Raw genomic sequence first — 23666 nt, forward strand, 5'->3', positions numbered from 1 at the left:
CTGAACTTCAGCGCATGTCAAGCTAAAGAGTGCGCCAGTGTACTTCCGTTCAAGAGCTTTCAAAATAATACGTAGACGACAGCTTAATCTCGAAGCTCACTTGAAATGTATTTCAATTTACGCGTGCAAAATGATGTAATCATTGCGTGAGGAAGAGCAAACAGTTGCGTGACTATTCTACTTTACTTCTGACACAATTTTGGCAAAACACAGAAAGGGCAGAACAAAAGTGGGCGTTGTCATATTTACAAAAACCTGATTGAAATCTCAGTGCGCATTTCCTCTTATGGTCTCATGCTACACGAGTCTCTGTGTGATGAAACAAGCGGCCAACATTTATCTGCTTAATATAGCAAAGTGACAGCAACAACAACAACAACAGAAACCAAAGTTAAGAAATGTAGAATATATCCCAAAACGAAAGGACTTGCATGTTTATGAACGGGACTAACTGAAGTTCTCCAGTAAATCCAAACAAACTATTGAGAAAACTTTGGCTGGAGATGATGCATTCAGTGCGACTCAAAATTAGTGGAAGCTTAAGCGACGAGCAAGAAGGTTTCTGGGAATATCTGCATATATAGAAGAATATTCATGCCAGATGGAGACATCAGTCCCACAGTTGAAGTGTTTCAGTCTTCATTTTTGATGATGAAGTCTTCAATAATATGGGAGTTAAATATTATTGTCAACTCTGTAAATGATTTACATGTCTATACTATACAACTATATTGTATCATACATAACACATGGTTTCAGCATATTTAGTCAAAATCGTTCAACAATACATGAGGATGCAAGGTTACATTTATGTGAGAGAATAAAAATAAAAAAATCCAAAGTGCTCTTGTGTGACTTATTCAATGATTGTCCCAGCATTTCATCTTTTTTTTTTTTTTTTTGATTGTGCAGGGCAGCTTTTAGAAGCCTGTTTTTAGATGGGGATTTTCCAGCCCCTTGGCTTTTGCTCATTCCCATGCTGCTTCTATTAAAAACCTATGATGAAGATGAGGATGAGGATGATGACGGCATCTCCAGTCTCATACTTGCATTGCAGCCAACTCATTCAGCGTGTTTATTTCTGCTGAACTCCAATATACATGCATCAAGCCTCACATTTTTTATTTGTCTTTTTAAATGCTAGTTGTAGTTAGAATTTTTCAATACTAGCCATTAATCAATACTCTTTTGTTCATTACATACTGCTCATGTGGTACTGGATTAAAGTGCCCCTTGTGAGGGACAGCAAATCACAGTCATGAAATGGTCACATGGTGCCAGAAATTCATCCAATCACCACAATAGAATCTGTCTGAATGGCACTTGTCTGCAGTGCCCATGTTTTTAGATCGAATCGCCCCATAATTTTAGTGACTAACTGTCTCAGAGGAATCATATGTGATACATATATGTTACGGACAAATGTTATTGTATGTGCAGTCAACATGTATCCTGAATAATAAAAAAGCCCAGCAATAGAGGAATATATTTGAATTCTTTCTAATAAAATAGCAATATGACATTTGACAATATCCTACATTATGAACATCGACGCGAAAAGTTGCTGGATGAAATCTCTCCGCTTTATAGAGGAAATATTTGAGTGGTCGAAATGAAATCCCCAGCTACTCTAAAACCTTTGTGAAAACATGACACTGGTTTCCTCGTATAAAATGGGAAACCATTTGATTATATTTCTTTGTGTGTGAGAGAGAATGGTATAAACAAACTCCTGCTCTCTCTGAGTGTACGTGTGTGTGTGTGTGTGTGTGTGTGTGTGTGGGAGTGGGTGTGAGTGCACTGAAGAATACATTCTCTGTTGTCTCACACAGTGGCCCTGTTCACACTAGGGTCAGCTGCCTACTCACACACACGCACTCACACACTTATACCACTACCTTTGTGGGGACATTTAATTGACATAATGCTTTCCCCAGCTTCTCACACTAAACTTAACTATCTAAAATATATGCCTAACCTTAACCAGGACTCTGATCCAAACTGGCAAAAATGTCTCCACAAAGAAAAATGTCCTCACAAGGAGGCGAGTTGCCAATAATTGTTCCCCACAACGGTATCTATAGGTACATACGCAGTCAGGGACACATCAATGTAATAGTATTTATAATCATAATTATAAATTTAAAATGCCCAATCTGTTATACAGAGAATGAATTATTTACAAACCGTGCACATATTGTGCATTGACAAAAAAAGACCTTCCACATGAAGCAGAACATTCACATCTGATGCTTGATAACAGAAAAAATGAGAACTGACTCAATCACAAGAGACCCTGAAGAACATCTTTGTGCCAGTTTGTGTGGCTGGACCTAGTGGGAGTGTCACCAGAGGCTGGTCGTCAGGTCCAGACAAATGACGCTGATATTATGTTCTCTAACATCATACAGCACCGATAGTGGTGCTCTTTCAGCAGCCATCTTTTCAGTCACCTACTCACGCAGTAAACTATAGAGGTTAAGATGAGATTCTCACTATCGGTCTGAGGCTCAGTTGTGGCTCTAAACTTTTAGCTTCATTGGACCATTGATCTTGTGTCACAAAAAGAAAGGCCCACTGTTATTGATGGGCTGATGAGGCTTCATGAAACACAAGCTCAGTTGGTGGCACTGTTAAAAAATATGTGAGGTTCCATTGAAATGGTCGTTCGAAGCTGAAACTTTTAGAGCAGAGAGTGGAGGTCACTGTTTCATGAAGTCTCATCACTATGTAGGGTCCGATATTGGGTCTGTTTTGTGTCCCCCCACAAAGCGATCAGAACTGATAAAGTGTGAACATATGATTTTCATGGAGTTATTTACTTAAAATAAAAATAACATTTCAACCAAATTCTAAAGGAATGAGGGCATTGATAAGACCTTCAGATTTCTTTATAGCAACTTCAATGTGACCTCTTATCATAAATTCCTGTAGTACATGAAGATTTAAGTCACAACGAATTATTTTTAAACAAGAGAATATAATTTTGAAGACTAAGCTGTAACAAGGCACATGATGAGGGTTAGGGATTGCTTGCCTCGCTCCAGTGTTCCAGAATTCCGCTACTACTATACATTTTGTGGACACCAGAGGGCACTGTTGCTCTACTACTTTCACGGACACGCTGTGTAAAAGCGGCGTCTCTTTAACACACGGGGTCCACTGATGTGTGTAAATAACGTTTCAACAAACCTAGCGCACGAGGCACTTAGTGACTATCAACTATGTGAAGCTGATGTGCAGAAGGTGAAGACCAGGATGCTTCTTGGCCCTCATGCCATGTAAGAGTCATCAGTGGCATCAGCACCTCCGTGGTGGTTTAAGAAGGAATCCATCTTTGAACCCAAGAAATGAGAGGATGAAAAAGGATGAAATGACACACAGACTACTGCGGTTCTTTCACAGACTGGGGGTGAGAGAGCGGAACACGTCGCATACCAGTCGATGCTTAATGGGGCTGCATCACATCCAGCAAGAGCTGCTCAGATCATTCTAGCTACGAGGAGTTAAACACGAGCCGATCAACGTGTAAATTCTTTCATTGACTCCTTGTTTGGGTTGACTCCACCTAAAGGCAAGTCTGAGCTGTTGATGGCGCAGTGTGGAGCCTTTAAGCCTCGACTGTTTCCAGCCACTCACTTGAATGCTCAAACAAATCTCGCCGTTGTGTGAAGTGCACTTTGTTTGACTGCAGCTGTAACCTGGCATCTTGACCTCCTTTCCTCTCTCTGCTCTGATTCACTCCTGAGTTTTACGTTCTCTGAAGCATCTGCTGTATCTCATTAATTTTGCTCCGTAACATTCTCACTCAGCGGAACAGCAGGACACTTAGGCCCACACTCGTTTCACCCCCCCTGCCCCTCCACTTAGGCCTGTCATTCTCTTTCCCAAATCCACCTGTTGGTGCTAAATGTATGTTTTCCATTCAGACTACATGTTAGCATCTCTCAAACCTGCAACTCTACCCAGCATCTAAATGCTAATTATGTCGCGCATTCAGCGCCTCACTGTCCGTATTGGATTTGCTCTTCTTGACGTTGTCAGCCAATGGCACGCACTCCGCTAAACTTGCTGGATTTGAACAACCATTTCAATAAAACCCAATGTAATTTCTACACTGAGGGCGCCATCTGTGTTTGGAGATTTCAAACAAGATGGATGTGGGTGAAAATAATGGGATCAAATAAGTCAGACAAAAGGAATCCCAAATGTATAAAACAACTCATATAATCTTTATTTGTTTTCAGTTAAATTATTTTAACCAATATATCCAAAGAATATTAAAATAGTCAAAAGACAACCACTATACTTTATATTGCCATAGAATGTAACAACTGAAAAAAGAAAGAAAAAAAAATCTGTCAAGCAGTCTTACATTTTGAAAAACTCATTGGTTCTATTAAGACTATTTTTTGCAACAAAATAAGTCAAAGCTCCCTTTGTTAAATATTGTTTGTTGTAAAAGTTCACACAGAAGACTGAAGTCTAATTGAGACAACTCCAGATGTGAACCTCAGTGTGTGAGTGTAATGTTAGACTCATCTGTCATCCATCCATCCATCCATCCATCCATCCATCCACTACGTTCCATACAGGACCAAGGCTGGATGGAACATGCTGGAGGTGCAATTCTTTATTTACTGTCATCCCGTACTGAAAGTATAATATTCCATTCTATGTTAAAATGAAAGGCCAACGTACAATAAATTTGGATTTGCTGGTCTCTCCATATATCTGGGCCAGTGAACTCAACAATGCTAGGTAATTCATGTGACTTTCAACCATAACAAATTCAGTAACACAAATGAAGAACATTGTTTTTTTGCTTTAAGTTCTGACTGTACAGCGACTTAAATGTTTTTTTCTGTAGGGTCACATGCATTGTCATCTGATATTACATGTTTGTATAGGGTGAATTCCACACTATGGGTGTGCCACATGTTGAATCATGTCTCAAATGTAATCGAATATACAGATCTGTCTCACTTTAGACCTGTGAGACATATCTGGACAAAAAAAATTGTAATTTCTGAATGTATCCATATGCATGACGACACTAGCTTAAAGCCATCAAGCTATTGATGGAATTATGCATTACACGTGTCTGGAAAGCCTTTTCTTGACATGAAATTGAAAAAAACAAAACAAAACAAAACAAAAACTAAATGGCAAGAACCTATTGTCAGATGGACATGATCAGAAACCCAGAGTTGAAGTGCCATGTCCATCCAAATGTCTAAATGTTTCATTTTATTCCATTTCTTCTGTAAAGAAAACCAATGGACATCATTAGTCATACATACATTTTGTTTTTGTTGTTAAAGCCAAGGCTGATTTTAGAATCTGCAAACAATGATTATTTGCATGTTAAAATATCACAATGACATTCATTCTAATGCAGCCTCTATTTCACATGAGATGAGCGAGAATTCGATTAAATTTAATGCATTTTCTCTCTAAAGGACTTTCACACCCCAAAGACAAAAATGTATTTCTTTTGTATGTTATAGGTTTAAAGCGTCATATAATAATAATAATAATGATAATAATAATAACAATAATAATAATAATAATAATAATAATAATAATAATAATAATAATAATAATAATAATAATAATAACCCACTTGATTTTCTGTTTTGCATAAACAAAAGTCCTTCGTCAAGTGGCTTTTTAGAAGCATAACAGTTACACAGTAATATTACATTACCATTGTCACGGTTGAAAGCCAGGATGAAGAACTTGCCCAGATTTTCGCTCAAGAAATTATCCTTTCACAAAGGAATTGCAAATGCATTCCTGTTTCAAAAGTTTAGTTCTTAAATGATCCATCCACCCATCCGCCCATCCACATATATGACAATAAATGAATAATCAGTAGTTCATGAATTCTGTACAAAGATTATACTAACAAAAAAAAATAAAAAATCCAGATGAAAATACAGTCACCAAGTTTCTAAAAGGATACGACTCTTTGATTCGAACTGAAAAAAATAAATAATAGGAAACCATTTCTTGGGGAGGGATCCATTTTCACCCTCTATCTGCTTACAAGTTGCATTCATAAGCATACGAAACACAAATATCAACATAAAACACTTCTGTGTAAAAGGCTGCAACAAAGTAAAGTGTCTGACTCTTTTCATTAAACACTGGGATTATTTTGGGTGGTCATGCAAAGAGAAAAGTCAAAGCCAGTATCTTGGTGCGGTAATGTTTGGTCGTCTGCCGCCCATCCGGATTATCGACTTGGCTGGTTTGCAGCTCTACTTTGCTCAAGGCGAGGAGCGAGCTGATTCCACCGCGTGTTTGTATTGTGTTGATTAAAGTCGAGCTGAAATGGAAATTCTGTGGCAACCTGGGTCACTCCATCTTCTGAACCAGACAGTTGGGTTAAGGCCTGTGCGATGAGCTTGAGGAAAGCATGTGGTGAAATCAGGAAGGAACCCAGTACAAATCGGTGTTATTGAACTGCTGTGACATTAACATCTCCTTTACAAAAATACTTGTCTCGATGCCAAACTAAAAATGACACATGCGCATGTTAACTAAAACTATCTTGTCATGCAGTCAACCTTCATTTAGCATCAACTCTGAGCTAATATGCTTCTGTGGCTAACAGCGGCTTAAGTAGTACATTTAATGTGCTCACAACTATTAAGTCTCACTTCCCCATACTACAATAGGTATAAAACTAATCACTGGAATTTACAGGAGAACGGAATAAGAACTATTTCTAGGAATTTTAGATGGAAAGTGCAACCTTCTGGTTGTAATCAGGTTCCACTATTTCCCATCTCACACCACCATGTGTTCATTTCCAGCTCGACTTTAACAGGATTGCTCACTGTTATTCTTTTTGGAGCAACATTCCGGCGGTTAAGAGCTGATAGTCAATGTAAAGGTAAAAACTGTAGAGCTCTGACTGAAGATCAACTCAGCTGAAACCAGGATTGGTATTCCAGCAGTTGCTGCTGCCTCATGTCCGCAGGGCCCGTGGAGGGACAGCTGTGTTCCATCCTGGCCAGTCAGCCATTTTCTCACTTGAGTCTTTGCCACATTGACCAGTAGAACACCCATCATGATGCTCATTGCTACGCATCGTTCTGTGACCATCTGAACCGCCTTGGTAGGTGTGTGACCTGATGAGATGATATTTTAGGTTGGCCTAAAAATATGCTGCAGCCACTCGATCCAACTGCTGTGGGACGTTGCTCTGTAGAAGTCTTTGCCAGTTTCAGAATCACGACAGCAAATGGAAGATTCAGTCCTTCCTCACATTTGTACACCGTTCAGTTTCACCACAATCTTCCAAGCCGACGCCAGTAGTCCTTCTACCAGATATCAGAGCTTAGTTCTCTGCTGGTGAGCGGTACAAATGTGCTGTTCAGATGAGGATCGGGCTTCTTTCCAAGGGTACTGCTCTGTGTGACCTGGAAAACACAACACAACGTTTTTAATCATGTCTGAATCGCAGAACTGACGCATCACATGGACAAGCAGGTTCTCCAGTAACACAAGACAATGACAAGGCATGCTAATGGTGTGTTCCAGTAGCGCTCGGAATTGGGAAATTCGCCCCCCACTGACGTAACATGGTGTAGGATTTCCAAGTCGTAGAATCCTCACCACCCCGAGTACGCAATCCAAGATGGCTTCCCCGATTGTAGACAGTAGACATTCCGCGAATTTGATGCTTATATCCGGACAAAGCGCACCTGGAGGGAACTATCATGGACATCCCCTTCTTCTTTTCCGATTCTGCTAGAATAACTGGAAGGCACTGAACCTATGAACCTGTGAGGCCATTCGCAGCTCCGACTTCCCTCTTCCGAGCTAACTGGAACGCAGCATAATGCTTCCGATTGGACCCTGACACAACAGAACTTTCCACTACTCCCCAGCCAGTGAGAATGACATAAATATTCAAGGATGGTATGGAGAGTATCTTTTCAGTCTATTTGTTTAATCCAAACAGACCTCTTCTTCCCCAGTCACCTGCTCTCAACCCCTAGAGAGAGAAGAGGGGTTTATTTCAACTCTTGCGGGTCCTAGGATTCAACTCGAGACACAAACGCTTTGCGTCTTTGTCCCCTACCTGTCCATTTAGAAGAGTCATGGGAATATTGCAGTAAACATGGCGCCCCCCGTGGCCTAGAGTGGAGAACTGCACGGTGGAAGCAGGAGGGAGAGGCGGTGACAGGGAGGGAGGCTGCGTCGGGAGGTGGAACTCGTAGCTACGGCAGAAATTTCTCATTTGGGCTGCGGTAGCCATGTGACCACCACCCAGTGGCAAAGTCATCTGGTTGTAGTCAGGAATCTCCGTTGCCAAGGCAACCTGTGAAGGAAGGAGTTTGAAGTTAAATAAAAGACTACTATGAGGCTTATATCAACAAGGAGAACATGTTTATTCATGGTAGAACTTCAAAACAAAAGCTTTAATGACTGCAATTGATGGGAGATTGAAGTACTTTACTAATCCTTAAATGCCGTCTTTTAAGACACATCAAAACAGGACTTTTTAAAAATATTTGTATCAACATCTTTGTTGGAAATGACTGGCTGACGTCTTTGATCCAAGTTGTTGTACAAGCTGAGACATATCTGTGTCTCTCCAAATGTGACTACTGACCTGATGATGTCCATGGCGACTGTCATTATTGGGTATCAAAGAAGCAGAGGTGGTTGTCATAGCAATGGTGGAGACCGTGGTCTGGAGGTCGCCAAAGAGGCCCTGTTCACCAGAGTCCATCACCTGTTTCCATGGACACATAAACACACTTGTAAGATGGTACTGTTGTAGTCAAGACCACACCAACAGAGACCAAGACTTCATTACGACTGGAGGGTTTCCTGAGCAAGACTTTTTTTTTGTGTCAAACAGATCCAGAAGTGAGCCGCAGTGGGTGCAGGTTTTTTGTTCGAATGATGGTTGTATATAATGGCACCAGCAAAATTACTTTTCAGCAATGTATTAAATAATAATTTCATCCTCTGTCCAGAGGTGTGTGAGACCAGGAAGGCAGCTGCTGTATTCTTATTTTCTCAGTCCAAGACCGAGACAAGACCGAGTTGAACACTATAAGACAGTACAAGGAACTAACTTGTAATGCAAAATTCCAAGATATGCTTGGAGTGTTGCGTCATTAATCCAAATGGTAACAGACAAAGTCCCATCCAAGGCCAAAGATTTTTGGCTATATTTTCTGGACACACCTGAATGATTCTCAGTTTCACTTAACATGATGGATGCTTTCTGAGTTTGAGGTGTTGCGTGCAATCTTTCACAAAGTTAAGAACAGTGTTGTCCTGACCTGCACTGTACTTCATCTTGGCCTTTTACCAGGCTATTTTGAGAGAGGCACCACAAATATGAACCATAAAAGTCTGGTACAAAGAAGCCTGGTGCAGTGTTGGTTTATGTGTTATATTATGTCCATAAATTATAATGCAAAATATTTTCATCATCATCAAATCATGTCACATGCAAGGTGGCGCTCATGCTCGATTTGAATTTGACCTGTTTTTCCATGCACGTGTCCTGTCATTATCACAGGATGCTGACAACTATTGTAGAAGAGCACCAGGCTGTATGACCTGTACAACGCCAAGCCCCTGTTTTACACCGATTTAAACAACTGCTTCAGTATTAGCTGCCTAATCTAGTCGATTAAAGACTCGTTTGTACAGTGCGAAATACACCATGGACACATTCTCCAGGCGCTGTACTGTCAAAACATCCTTTTTAAACTATTTTAATTAAAGCCACTGGCTGATGAGCAGAGAGGAGACAATTGTGGAAGATGGTTTTGACAGAATAACACAAAGAGTGCAGCCCCTCAGATTTAGAAATGACAGGCGTCTCAATGGTAATGAGGATTGATGATGGAATGAAAAAAGATAAAACAATACTGATTGAGGACCTACACACAGAAAAGAAGTCTGCCAAAAACAGCACCTTTTCCTCTACATCCATCGTGAAGCAACCGATTACACCTGAATTATACCAGAATGTAAATCTACATAAAAAAAGAATAGCTTAAGGCACTATAGATATGAGTATATGCACTAGATATGAGGCCGCATGCAATTAAATGTATATTTGAATATAGTAGAAGAAGAAAAGGTATTCATTGTGTTTTCTCTTTTAGAGCATCTATGTCTGGAATTTTCCCACCGTTTTCCTGCTTGCCTGTCACAGCAAAGCTAAGGAGGAGCGTCAGAACATAGGTGACAAGTGCTGATCACGTGATCATGTGCATGTAATACACAAATGTTCATTAAGAGACTCACTCAGCTATCGATCAATACAAGTTTAAATTCTAACCCCACAAGGATATTGATAATCAAAGCTTGGTGCACATTTTGCATCAGTTTGACAACAGATCAATAAATCACGAAGGTGGCTATATTCAAGTTTTTATATAACCTTATTTAAACTAATGCTCTTTTATTGTCTTGAAAATATTTTTTATAAGAATTTCAATTTCATAAGAATTTCAAATACATTCAGAGTAGTGGAAACCCTGGCCATTGTGTAACGAAAAACATCCTTGAACAAAAGCAAACAGATGCTTTGGTTTGCTTTTGTTCAGGGATTCCTCCATGTTTGTTGTTGTTATCATCCTAGCTGTGACGTGTCTTGTGCATCAGTCTGCTCAAGGGACCAGGAACTCCTGCACTTACAAAGGTTCCCTGTTGTCTGGAGAGCAAACTGTTTATTACTGCTTAAATAAAATAAAATAAAATAAATATTTTGAATTGACTGTAATTAACTTGTTAAAGTTAATAAGTTAAATATATATTTACATTTTTTATAAATTAATTTTATAAATTTTAATGAAATAAAAAGATTGATAACTGTTTCATCAATTGAATTGAATTGTTTTTAAAGGTGGATAAAACTCATATGATCATTAATAATCCAAATCATTATTAAGAGACACATAATTCCCGCTGGACTGATTAAGAGGATCATTCTCTCCAGGCTCATTTTGATGATGACCTCACAAGATAAATATAGGTAGACAGCGGCATGTAATGTCTGTTACATTTCCCAGATCTACACGAGAGAAACTGAGAGAAATCTGTCTCTCACTGAGTTAATACAATAGGTATCTCGGTTCATTTGTTCATTTGCAAACATAATAACTGACAAGCATAAGACAAGCAATAAAATTATGTGTTTCAGTTATTGGTTAGGTTCAATTGGACTTACAAATTTCCACCATGGAAATTTACTTTAATTCCTTCTGGTTGGTGTGGCAGCACCACAGCATGAAAGACTACTGTAAGCGGACTTGACTCCAAAAAATATCCATTGGATGAACTTTTAAAATATATAATGTCAATGTGAGCAAGTGATGAAATCATAACACATGAGCAATATTTAGGCAGTTAACACATATGAATGGTGAAGGCTGCTTACCTGTCGCCTTGACAAAGTCTCCCTGCGTTTTGCGGGCATCTCATACACCACCCGCTTCCAGAACTTGGAGGACAGCTCATTGCTCTTGGGACCCCTCCACTTGATAATGGATAAAACCTGAGGAGAGGAGATGAGTGAGTTTTTTTTACACTGTCTAATGATATTGATGACACCATTAACTTCCTCCTCCTTCCCTCCATACAGTATATCTCCAGGTACCTTGATGGTGTGTTTGAGTGCTTCCACCTCTTGGTAGTTGATGACATTCTTCAGGTTCGTGCACTCTATCATTATCACCTGAGTGTGCAGAAATCACAACTTACATCACTTGACGCCAACATTTCGACATTTTTAACACATTATGAGAAGACGATAGAGGATACAGGGAGCAAGAATATGGTTGCATCCAGACTTTTCACTCTTGATACATGTGCCAGTCTGATAAACGTTTAAGCTCAGCACAGAATAGAAGTTCTTTTTCTTTTCTGACGACATAATTTAGCGTGTTGGTGTGTTTGGATTCCTGTGTTGATACTGTTGGTACCTTGATCTCTCCGGTGACCAGCATGGAGTGGAGGCGAGTCTCAATCTGGAAGATGCTCCAGCCTCTTTTGGCCACAAACTCCGGGGTCAGAACAATGATCAAGCGCCGACTCTGCTCTACGCTGCGAGCTAGGTCCTCAATGTATGCTGGGAGAAAAAAACAGAGGATGCATTTACATGCATTTATACAAACTACATATTTTCATATCATATATGCAGACACAGATACAATGTCACAGCATTGATTCAAAGCATGTTACTATTGCTATCCCATTTTTTCAAAATTCAGTCCTAACAACACACACACAACTCTATCTCCAATCTCACATATCAAGCAGGATTTTTTTTGGGAAAAAGCAGTTCAATGTCACCACACTCGCTACACTGAGAAAGGTGATCAGGGTAATTAATTTATCATAGGGAAAAAAAAACAATAATGACTGAGTGTCAGACGTACAAGTACACTACTTTGTCAAACATGAATCGGACTCGTCCTTGTCCAGAGTGACTTTTATAAAGTCATCCCTCCTGTTCCATGTTTCATTCAAAACACTGATTTAATCTCCAAACTCTTAGATCTAAAGAGAGAATGCAAATGAATATATCGATATCTATCAATATAGTCAACAAGTAAAACTTCAGTTTGAAATGTTCTCCTCGCTTGTTACCTCAAAGAAACATCAAGACATGTCCTAGCTTTCTTCTATTTTGATGACTGACTATAAAACAAACTAATCTGTATTTTTGTCCTACTTGATGCGATGCCTGAGCATTTGCAAACCAAAACATCAGCTGTTTTGTTAGGATGATGGTACATGACTCATCACTGTAGCACTGAACAGTGGAAAATAAAACCTGTTAAGTTATGTACTGAGCCAAAAAAACGCCCTTTAAACAATGACCATTGCTGATCCCTGACTTACGTAGTCACCTCACTTTTAGAGCATGATCATGGTCTGAAATTAGGGACAAAGTAAACTGACTCGTTCAAGCTTGGTTGATCCATATCAACTTCATTTTCTGTGAACAAGTAGCATCTCATTTGTATGGAGATAAACTGATGATTTATTCTTTTCTTTTTCATTTCACCACAATACCCCACTCACTATTCATCATTGATGGCTGTGGAGTACGAGTCACAGCATGTAACAACCATCACAAGATGTCACATTCACATTTCGCTTCATTTTCTTCTCCCAAGAAATCGTCCGTGTTCATGCATATATTCTGTTCAACATCAAGCAATTGTTTAGATGACTCTTCAGAATCAGAATGAGAATAGCCATTGTTGTCATTGCACCACAAAGTAGTAACAAAGAAACTGTATCCCGTACAAAAAACACTCAACATACAAGACATGGCAGGAAGGGCAGGATGACGTGAAAAACATGAGGCAGGAGGGAAGAAAAAAAGTAGGCGTGGTCCTTATAGCTTCCAAAGAGACATGACAATGTAGTGTTATAAACGGAGGGGGAAAATGCCTGCCTGAGCTCCTTCAACTTCAAGTCACGAAGTCATGTCGTTGATATCCTGTACTGTTTAGCCTTAGTTAGTGTTCGAGGTGCTTTTCGTTGGTAGTCCTTTGAGAGAGTAATACACTCATCTGTTCTTACAAGTTCTTGTTCCCATGAACTTGCCAATCATACTGCTACTTGGGGTTATCGTAGCTGTGGCTTAACACTCCATTTTAGACATACATTTTGTCATAGCCAGCTTTTCTTTGGACTGTGATCAGTTGGTGTGGCCAGTGCAACACAACAAAAGTCACCAATGGTGTTTATCATCCCACCAGCAAACAGCAGGGTGCCAGAGCTAGTCAGTGAGGCACAAAAGTTTATAAAAGATAACCCTGGAAGTGTTGTGTACTTTTTGACAGACCCCCAGTCATTCCTTCTAATGACTCTTTTTTTTTCATGTGACAACCTGGTGGTTTCTTCCTTAGAACCCAGGACCTTTAACTGGTTTGTTATTTCAAAAAAGGTATACCGAGCGTGAATGAGACTTGCTTGCTCTATACATGTCTGCCCCTCTTCCACTCCTCTCTAAATTAACGTCACAGACAACAACACTGTGCAATTTCATGCTCAATTTCAGAGGCACAAACAGAACCGAAAAGCAGCCAAAGAATACACCTGAAACCCTTTTCTCTCAGTGGTATGGATTTTCCATCATTCTTATGTTGTATTTCAAAATGACAGAAATCAATTAAAAAAACAGAGAACTGAAGAGACTACTACCTTCATGCCCTTCATCCTGTACATCAATTAATTCCCCACTCTTTAATTTGTTTCTCATGGAGCAGATGATGAAATGGCGTCTTTAGGCTTGTGTTACTGTGTAATTCTGTCTGAGAAGGCACCATTTTTTAAACATTTTTTCTTGCTCCTTTGCACATTGGCATTTGTTTCCCCAATGTTTTCACATCACGGAGGAAGACACACATCTGGGGAGGAAAAGACCTTTATAACTCGATAAGATGAATTGTTAGATTCGGACTGCAGTAGAGACCATGTTATATTTAGTCTGAAGCACATTAAGGATTTCATCTGGAAATGTTAAATGGGGTTTTCTAGTCATTTCTCTGTTGTTTTTAGGACAAAAGCCAAAGGTTCTCATGCTAAAAGATAATGGCTCCATATTTTATCCACAGGTAGATTCCACACTTCACTGAATGAACAGAATGTTAAACATAATCTGATGTGCAACAGTGTTCCAACATTTCACTCTGAATGGGGTGCTGTTTTTTTTCCAACTGGGCTTATTTGACCTAGTACAATTACAAATATTTCCAAGTTTTCAACAACAGTCTCATTATATTTTTAATATTTTTAATGTATTTGTTTATATGTTTTTGGGCTATTCAGGGTCATGGACAAACATACTTCTAGTTCTATAAATGACCTTGAGTTTCCGGAATGATGCCTATACATAAAACGTGTTAATACCAGCATAAATTTTGAACCGTACTGATTCGTGCAGTTTGGTGAGCGTGATAAAGCGCTTCAACTGTCTGTAGGTTGCGATGTTTGCGTGGACGTTTTGCCACAGTGACAATACTATAGTGAGGGTGGATGTTTGGTCATGCCAACAACAGTTCCCTGCTTTAAAGTGAGCACACAGTTTCACTGTTTCAGAGCTCAGTAGGTGGCACACTCAGTTTAAAAATGATGTAGGGTTTCATTGAAAAGGTTGTTCAACCTTTCACCCAAAGGCTTTTGAGCAGAGAGTGCCATCTAGTGGTCTCAGAAAATGAAGACACTGTTTCGTGGAGCCTCATAATTCATAAATCACTCACTACACAAACTAAGCCAGCTCCACTGATGTAGTGACGCTGGACTCTTCAAGCTAGTGCAGATGGAACATAAATGTCTGCTTGTGTTAGCTGGTGTCCATGATGACCAGAGGTAGGTTAATGAGCCACTTCCAGAGCTCAGAAGGTGGCGCTCTGGGTTTCAGGACGTTCCAACGTTTCATTAATGTTTGTGTTGAAAGCCAAGATATTGTCAAGCTTGGTCACAAACACCAGTCTAGTGGATCGTCTAAGTTTTCCAACTGTTAAACTGGATTGTGTCTCTCAAAAAGAAAATGGATAGAGCAGTGAAGACACGCTTAGCCATATTGTGTATGCACAGCAGAAACACAATGCTACGGGGGAAACGAAACACAATTTGTTCGTATTGGTTCACATTACTTACTTCCAATAATTCACACACCCATGTGAGGATATGTTTTCCCCTGTCAGAGTGTGCCAGTAGAATAGTGTATGTGTGAGGTCAGAGTAGTGACAGATAGAGTAATAACTGCTGTATTTCCCCACCTGCTTGACAGGCAATGACACATAATCCCGAAGTGAAGACAAATGGTGCGTTTGTGTCGTGCACGTGGGTGTGTGTTTGAGGCATGGCCTGATAGTATGTGTGGAAGTTCTTCATTTGGAGGAGGAACAACTCAAACAGTGTACTTTTAATAGATAAAGGTAACTTACTACTGCTGGGTATGAGGTCTCGGTCGGGTAGAAAGAGCTTGTAGCCATAATGCTTCTCCAAAACGTCTGGTAGAATCTCCAGCGCAAAGGTTTCCTCGTCACTACTGGTCCTGCAGGAGGCGACAGAAGTTATGACAATAATATTTCATGATGGATTATAAAAGATATAATGATCCAAAAATCCATATTTTCAGATCAGATCTGTATGTACAGAACCATTCAGTCACAAGTGTCTGAGGAAAACAAATCAAATTCTCTGCTTTTCACTGACATTCAAGGACAAGATAACATCCCTGTATACACACGCATTCAAGATCAAACGTGCCGAGTTGACAAGCTGAGATGTAAGAGGGAAAATAATAGAAGGTAACATTACTGGCTGTTTTTGGCCCTCAAACATGGAATGATTTCACCTTGTATCTGCATATACGTGATGTTAAATGACTGGCAATCGATTCAGGGCGTCCACCTGAATGATGCCTCCTTTTATATCATGTCAGAGCTCATCACTTCACAACACATCGCACAGACTGAGACTACACAGTATGCTGTATATTTGGAATTAACCACCGGTATTTTAATGCATGCTGCGACTTTTGAAGGCAGGGCAGCGTTAAGTGCACCTGAGGAGATGAATAATTAACAATGAGAAGAGAAAATCAGTCCAGAGAAGTCCAGGCATTTTGCTGATGAGCTCATATACCGCTGCCATGATGATGATGATGATGATGAGCAGGCAGTAGTGTTCTCACGACGCTTCCATGAACACGCCAAGTTAATGTCAAGGAAGCACAATAAATGCATGAGTCATGACTTTTGGCGGCACGATGAAAGAAAGAAATTTGTTCGATTTTTCAGGTTGTCAAGATGCAGATTTCTAAGTCTCCAGGTCAAACCTGGCCCTGTCTTCTGTGTTTGAATCACATTGTTTTGTTTTAATGCCGTCACCTCACTTCCTTGTTGGTGCATGTGATCGCTTACGTTTGTATTTCTTTGTGGGAACCGCTGTTTGACATAAAGCTTTCTCAAGCCTCCCATCCTTCACTTAACCATCCAGAACAACTGGCTAATGGTTAACTAGGAATCTGAACCAAACTTCAACCTAATGACAGTGACCAAGCTATCTTGGTCCGTTCATCATCATGGATTTTGAGGTCCAACCAAATGGTCCTCACATTGGCATGAGGTCCTCATAAGACAGTGTTTTGTCTAGAATTGGTCCCCACAAGTGAAGATCAACCAGATGCAGAAAGACACACACACACACACACACACACACACACACACACACACACACACACACACACACACACACACACTCACAATAAATGCATGCAACATTGCTTTGACATGGAATGAGGTTCGACATTGCAATGACCTCGAAACTGGACGGAAAATGCTGACACTGACCTGCCAAAAGAATCCAAGTCAACTTTGGTGTATGACAGATAGGCGTCGTACTCCTTATTATCTGTGGGGGGAGGAGACATAAATAGATTTTCATAGTTGCACATTTCTTTAGAGTCAAAAACAATACAGTCAGTAGACTGTTTATGTTGCAATGGCCTGAACAACAAATGTGTCTTCTCATGTTTAACTTCCCTGTTTGACATCAGACATGAAAAAGTAGGTTTGCGTGACAACAAAGTAATTTCAAGATTAGTAAACAGCCATAAAAAGAAAACAAAGTCATAGCAACATCGAGTTAAAAGGCCCTTGTTTACTTTGAGCCATTTTTTTCCGATAATTCTGTGGTCCATCATTTCAATTAGAGAACTGATTTTCGATGACTGACTATTCCTGTTGCGTCTTTTGTGGTCATTGATTTTTGAATTGTCTCAGCTCCTTGACAAGACTTGCTTTCAGCATCCACTGACAGACCTCTTTTGTAGGACCTCTTCAGAACTCGGCCACATTCTGCAGGTCCCAACCAGCTTCATGCTCTTATTTTTTATATTAGAATATGAATAAACAGCCATTAGTCATTGCTTAAATGGCTGTTTAAGAAACACATCCCAACATCAGAATGTAACGTTCTTGGCAGATTATTAAAACATTCTTCGTATATATGGACTACCAAAACATGGGAAGCTCAAGGAGAAGGTGGAGAGGAAGGCCAGAGAGGAGATTTATGAATGTGGTGAAGGAGGGCATGAGGTTTGTAGGTTTGAGAGAAGAGGAAGCAGCGGACAGGGTGAGATGGAGGAAGATGGTCTGCTGTTGCGACTCTTGAAGGGAGAAGCCGATATAAAAAAGAAGATGAAGAAGAGGAAAACATGGGACGCTCACCATCTTCTGTCTCATCGCTGCCAAAGTGTCTCCTGTAGCAGAGGAGAATCTCCAGGTTGTAGCACTTGTAGAGGGCAGTTAGAACTCCCAGCAGCAGCAAAATGACTCCGAGTCCACCGGCCAACTCCAGACGATACATATCTGCAGACACAAGTGAACCAAATTCTGCGGTTCAGTCTTTTGTACAAGATGAAATTCAATTGGTTCATGTCAATAATAAAATGAAATAATCACAGACAATAATAGCAAAACACCGTTCAGTTAAATGGGTTGAGTTTCATGTTTCTGACTCTGGTTTGGTTAGTCTGACCGACTGTTCTGTTGCAGCACAGCTAACTGAAACCTATTATTCTATTGACTACTAATACACGTCTCAGGAATGCCTAGTGTCCAGGGAGGGCGGCAACGTTCCTTCATGAAGATGCCCAAGTCTGATTTCTTTTATTGGATGACCAGATTGAAGTTACAAAATTTCACCAGTAGACGTCTCTCTATGTCCACTTTCTCCACCCCACACACAACAGCAGGGAACATACAAGGAGAAAGGGTGGATTTTTGCCAGCTAGAGAGCTCCTGAAAAATTCATAGCCAAATATTTGTTTTACAGAGAACTGACTCAGATTGGAGTCATTAGTAACCAGATTTTCTGGTTACTAACTCTGCATGCCTCAGGTTTATGCAGATTTCTTTTCATTGAAAATGATGTTTCAATGAACTGTTTTTTTTAAACCGCATTATGACTTCAGGAAGACTTATTGATGGCAATAACCAGCCACATTCAAACAGTGCTTGACATGTAACATGCATGCAACACATGCCAGGGATGTTCTCGTGTGAGTCTTTTGAGAAATGAAAGGGGAGTAAGGAAGCCCAGTTCACAGTTCTATTCATTCCATAAATAAAGTGCTATTCACTTAGTGACTGCCTGTATCCACCAATAAGGGATGGCTGACATGCTCAATGACTTAGTAGACAGTCGCAGGCTAGAATGCCAGTGAGTAGTGCAGCAAGGGTGGGACCTTAGGCAACCTTCCTGGATCCGAAAGAATGAGCTTATATGAAACAGCCCTGAAGGCAATATTAAACATAGCAAAACTAATGTTTCAGTTACTGATACTTCTGTCTCTCTAATGAAAAAAATTAAAGCAGAAGAAAAAGTCTAACGCATCCTGTACTTTAGTTTGTTCAGCAAAACCTGCACAATGTTTTCGGCAATAAACTTTCAATTGCGAGACTGTTTGCGAGCTCTGCATTCACACCGCTGAATGATTCTGCTGCAGAGCAGATCTTTTGAAAATGATCAGCTGAAGAATGAAGTCTGCTCCTGCCAGGCCACACTGGACCCGTCTGTACTGCTATTCATTGTCAGTGAGTTATTCTGCTGCCATTACAACAATGGGCTGTGCAACTGGATCTGTTTTGAATGTGCACAGTGGCAGTTCTGCTCCACCTGACCTGTTTATAATGTCCAGGTCGACATTCTTTACTCCACAATTGTGCTGATTACAATGGACATTTTTAGCATTTTGATGAAGCAGACTCCCCTGTCATTCTGTCCGCGCGTCCTGCATCAGCCTCCCTCCCTCTCTTCAGCAACACTCATCATGGCGGCGGTGGGGGGCAGCTCTTTCTGCTCTGTCAGTTACAATAAGTGAAGCTTTGTGTGTGTGGTTGGTGAGTGTCAGGGCGAGTGCACAGCGTACGTGCAGCGTAGATGCATCCATCCATTAACCTGCTTCCTCGCTGGGTGAGAGCGCATCCTAATTCAATCACACTCACAAACGTGGAGGTGAATGGAGGCCCTGCTAATGCGGGCCAACTTAAGGTAACGTGCCGTGTTTGGACTGAAATTCCTATGTTCAGGTGCTCTAACACGACCTGGTGCTGGGAGGAACAGCATGTTAGGGGGATACCTTGTGAGGGGAAGTGATTTAGGAACACATGGATGAGCAGCAACAGTTAGAGTTTGAGACCATTCTCAAGTCATCTTTGTCCCACACTGAGTGGTCATGAGTGTGGACGAGCAGAAGTAAGTGGTACGTATCTTAGCCCCTCTATTGTATGTAGGCCTGAGCAACCAAATGCATATTGACTGTGGAGAAGCTCATGGTCATCGGTCACTGAGAGTAGAATCATTGTCACAGCTGATCCGTCCAGAAGAGTGGGGCATCTTGCCTGAGAGCACAATATATACTGTATTTACTCATCTACATTCTAAAAATAAAGTTTCAGTGACATTCACAAAAGTAAGAAGTAAGAACTTCGGGAAGTGCTCTGGCTTCATGTGATTGATACAGCGAGTGGCAGGTGAATTGACCAATTTTAAAGAAGGTGGGGCACATCATCACTGTAGAGCAGGGTGTCTGTGAACCCCTGAAATTAGATGTCAAAAATATAAGAATCTCTGGATCCAGAAAGTCAAAATGTCTCTGAAGTAGCATAATTATATTTGTTACATTCATATTTATGTATAATTATATGTGCTACGGATGTGTCATATTATGTTTTTATTTAATGTTAGGTACCCATGAATATATAATCCCACAACAGTGTATCAAGATGCTAGAAAGTGAGATCTTTTTTTTAACTTTCATACAGTTCCGGGGAGCAGGACAAGAGAGCAGCTATATGCAGGGAGAGCAGCTGATAAAAGATGCAGATGGAAATGTGCTGACAAGAGAGCAGAGTGGAGTGAAAAGCAGGGAAAAGGTACTTTAAAATATGATGAATCAAGAAAAAGAGCAAGGAGCAGTTACCTGATGTGGATGTGGTGAATGAGGGTATGAGAGAGATGAAGTGTAGGCAGCAATGGAGAAGATGGAGAGTGCGAACAGTCTGGCACTGATGATGTTACATGCAGAGCGCTGTGATGTTTGGAACAAGAGTGCACTTTACCGGTATTTCATTTAAGACCAAGGGAGAGAAAAAGTGCGTAGTAAGGTTTAAAGTTGTACTGTATGACATGTAAATGCTTTGTTTTTATCTTTTTATCTTGACACCTGTATCTCTGGATTTGTTTTGCACGTACATATTGCTGCATGGATGAACTTAATATAACTTACCACAACTGAAACCATCATGCTTTAGTTATATTAAATATTTAGGGGGTGAGGTTTGTGAAAGATGACTGCACTCCGCTGAAAGATGCATGAAAGTGATTGATTGAGTGGGTGTAAAATGACATGGGCTGGATGTTTAAAAATGGCATTAGATTTTGTTAAATGAATTCTTTAATAGAATAGGTGCCTGTGAACATCAATATCTGGTCTCATCCTACATACAGCATGTGTTGACAAACTGACATTTTTTTAGATTAGATGTCCTTTATTTGTCCCACAGTGGGGGAAAAAGAGCAAATATATGTGCACTGGTCTGAATGTACACAATCATGAATGCGGCATAGCAATAATGCTGATCATATGTTCAGTCCTTAAACTTCTTCCTCTTTTATTCGACCACTCAGTAACAGTGTTAAGCACTGACATCCCCCACGGTTTCAATCCCCGCCCCCCTGGAACAGCATGCGATCCCGTGTGAGTCGGTGAGTGCGACTCCCTCGGGTGCTAGTTAAGTATAGTAAGATAGATTTGACACCACAGGCATGCAGCAGAAAGAGTGAGACCTCTTTTTTTCAGCCTCCGCAATCGCTCTCCCCTTTCTTTTCTTCACTTTCTCCCTCCCAGTTTCCAAAACACTTGAACCTTCATCATCTCTCGGCATCTGTTATTCCTCCTCTTCACTTTTCTAATGTATTTGCATCCATCTCCAAATGGATTCCTCCCGTTTCATGTGTTATTTCTGAGTAGGTTACAGCATTGTGTGAGTGTGCGCACGTGACAAATACCTTTCTTTTGGAGAATAGCGCTGCCGCTGCGCCTGCCAATGTGATTCTCCACATAGCAGCTGTAGTTGGCCAGGTCGGTCTCATCAACTGCGTCAAAGGTCAGGGAGAGCTGCACCTCCTTCTCCCCTAAATGCTCTCTTAAGATCCTGGAGGAAACAACAACAGTTCATTAAAACATCATTAACCATTTTGAAAGACCACCTGGATTTGAGACAGCAGATGTAGTGAGTAGTGGACACAACATCTTTTCAATTGATAATGCTGGATTTTCTTTTCAAGACAACAACAAATGTTAAACAAACGTATTTGACGAGAGGAAAATTTTCAGTCTTATATGTTTCCAGTTTTATATACTTCCCGAGAGTTTGGTCCGTTTCTGTGCCTGTAGTCACCAATGTCGACATGTTAAATGTGTGTTTCACAGTAATATGGCAGTGTTGTCCTAAAATACCAGATAATTTCTGCAGGAATCATTACAACATCATATCCACTCAAACTCTTATATATCAGTGGAGTCCAACTCGATCATGCAGTGTGCCGACATTTCAAACACTGACCAAGTTTCAGGTCGAACAAAAATCAATGCACTGTACCGTCTTTGTTATTTAAATGGCCGCTCTGTGGTTAGCTGTAAAACACAAATTGACCTCCCTCACCTCTAAGTCAAAACATTATCTTCTTCACCCTTTTTCAACAAATTCCCTCATATCAATTTTCAGGATTTTTACAGATATATTCACCTCATACATAATCTCCACTTGTGAGCCTGCTTCGAACGCTTGAACACTGTATCTTTGTAGGTCATGATATCAACATGCTTTGTTGGTGATCCAGTTTTTTTGTAGACTTTGACGTATTTGTATGTGATACAAACTCTTGCAAGCAGATTTAAATGACGTTGGGGCCTGTGCCCCAGGTTTGACAGGTGCTTACACCGTACATGCACGCGCACATCTGCCCGTTTGCTAAAGCATTCTGCTGTTGTGGGATTTAGGATTCTTCGACTTAGCTTTGGCTGTGATTACATAACATATTAAACCTCCAGATACCACTTCCTCATATCTCGCTCATGTAATACTAATGTGATTAAGGGCTTAGTGCTTACAGGGGTGGGGGCTCACTTGTTTTTGTTGCACCAGAAGTTACTGCCACTGGTGTTTCCATTGTGTTACCAGAATCCTTTCTGGATTTTTAAATATCTGGAGTTATTCAGGTTTGTATAGTGGAAGTGTCGTCAAGCCCGGTTGTGTTGGACTCAACCGCACAAGGGGCCAAAGCCAGTCCATGCTGAGGGCCCATCAGAATTAGTACAAGCAACATTTGCTAATATTCATGTGGCTAGCTTGGACACATTGACTATACCTAATCCAGCTTCACCCCCAATTCCCCAACAAAAGTGCAAAAGAGTGCCGTTTGAAACAGTGACTACTTTAATTCTAAGCCCTCACTGGCCTTACAGAATTACTCGTGGGCTGCATTTGGTCGCCAGGCCTTCAATTTGACACCTGTGGTAAAGTACATATATAGTATATACAGTGGTACCTCGGTTTTCGAATGTCTCGGACATCGAACAAATC

The 23666-nt window shown here is 40.5% G+C and overlaps 1 protein-coding gene across 4 annotated transcripts in view; it reads right to left on the bottom strand.

Annotated features, from left to right (window-relative positions):
• Positions 1–4258: 4258 nt before the first annotated feature.
• il1rapl2 (interleukin 1 receptor accessory protein-like 2) overlaps positions 4259–23666 on the bottom strand; it is a 255847-nt gene continuing 236439 nt past the window's right edge. For 2 of the 4 annotated variants that reach the window (XM_053878428.1, XM_053878430.1), the window contains 11 exons: positions 22090–22235; positions 18246–18386; positions 17367–17427; positions 15957–16066; positions 11973–12118; positions 11648–11725; positions 11429–11545; positions 8633–8755; positions 8099–8338; positions 7981–8011; positions 4259–7433 (listed from right to left, as the gene is read on the bottom strand). In XM_053878428.1, coding sequence (XP_053734403.1) covers positions 7345–7433; positions 7981–8011; positions 8099–8338; positions 8633–8755; positions 11429–11545; positions 11648–11725; positions 11973–12118; positions 15957–16066; positions 17367–17427; positions 18246–18386; positions 22090–22235 — 1282 coding nt within the window. In that variant the 3' untranslated portion in view covers positions 4259–7344. The remainder of the gene's footprint in view (positions 7434–7980; positions 8012–8098; positions 8339–8632; positions 8756–11428; positions 11546–11647; positions 11726–11972; positions 12119–15956; positions 16067–17366; positions 17428–18245; positions 18387–22089; positions 22236–23666) is intronic. The other 2 variants (XM_053878427.1, XM_053878429.1) reach the window with 2 other exon arrangements.

Source organism: Synchiropus splendidus, chromosome 11 (genome assembly GCF_027744825.2).
Source record: "Synchiropus splendidus isolate RoL2022-P1 chromosome 11, RoL_Sspl_1.0, whole genome shotgun sequence".
NCBI lineage: Eukaryota > Metazoa > Chordata > Actinopteri > Syngnathiformes > Callionymidae > Synchiropus > Synchiropus splendidus.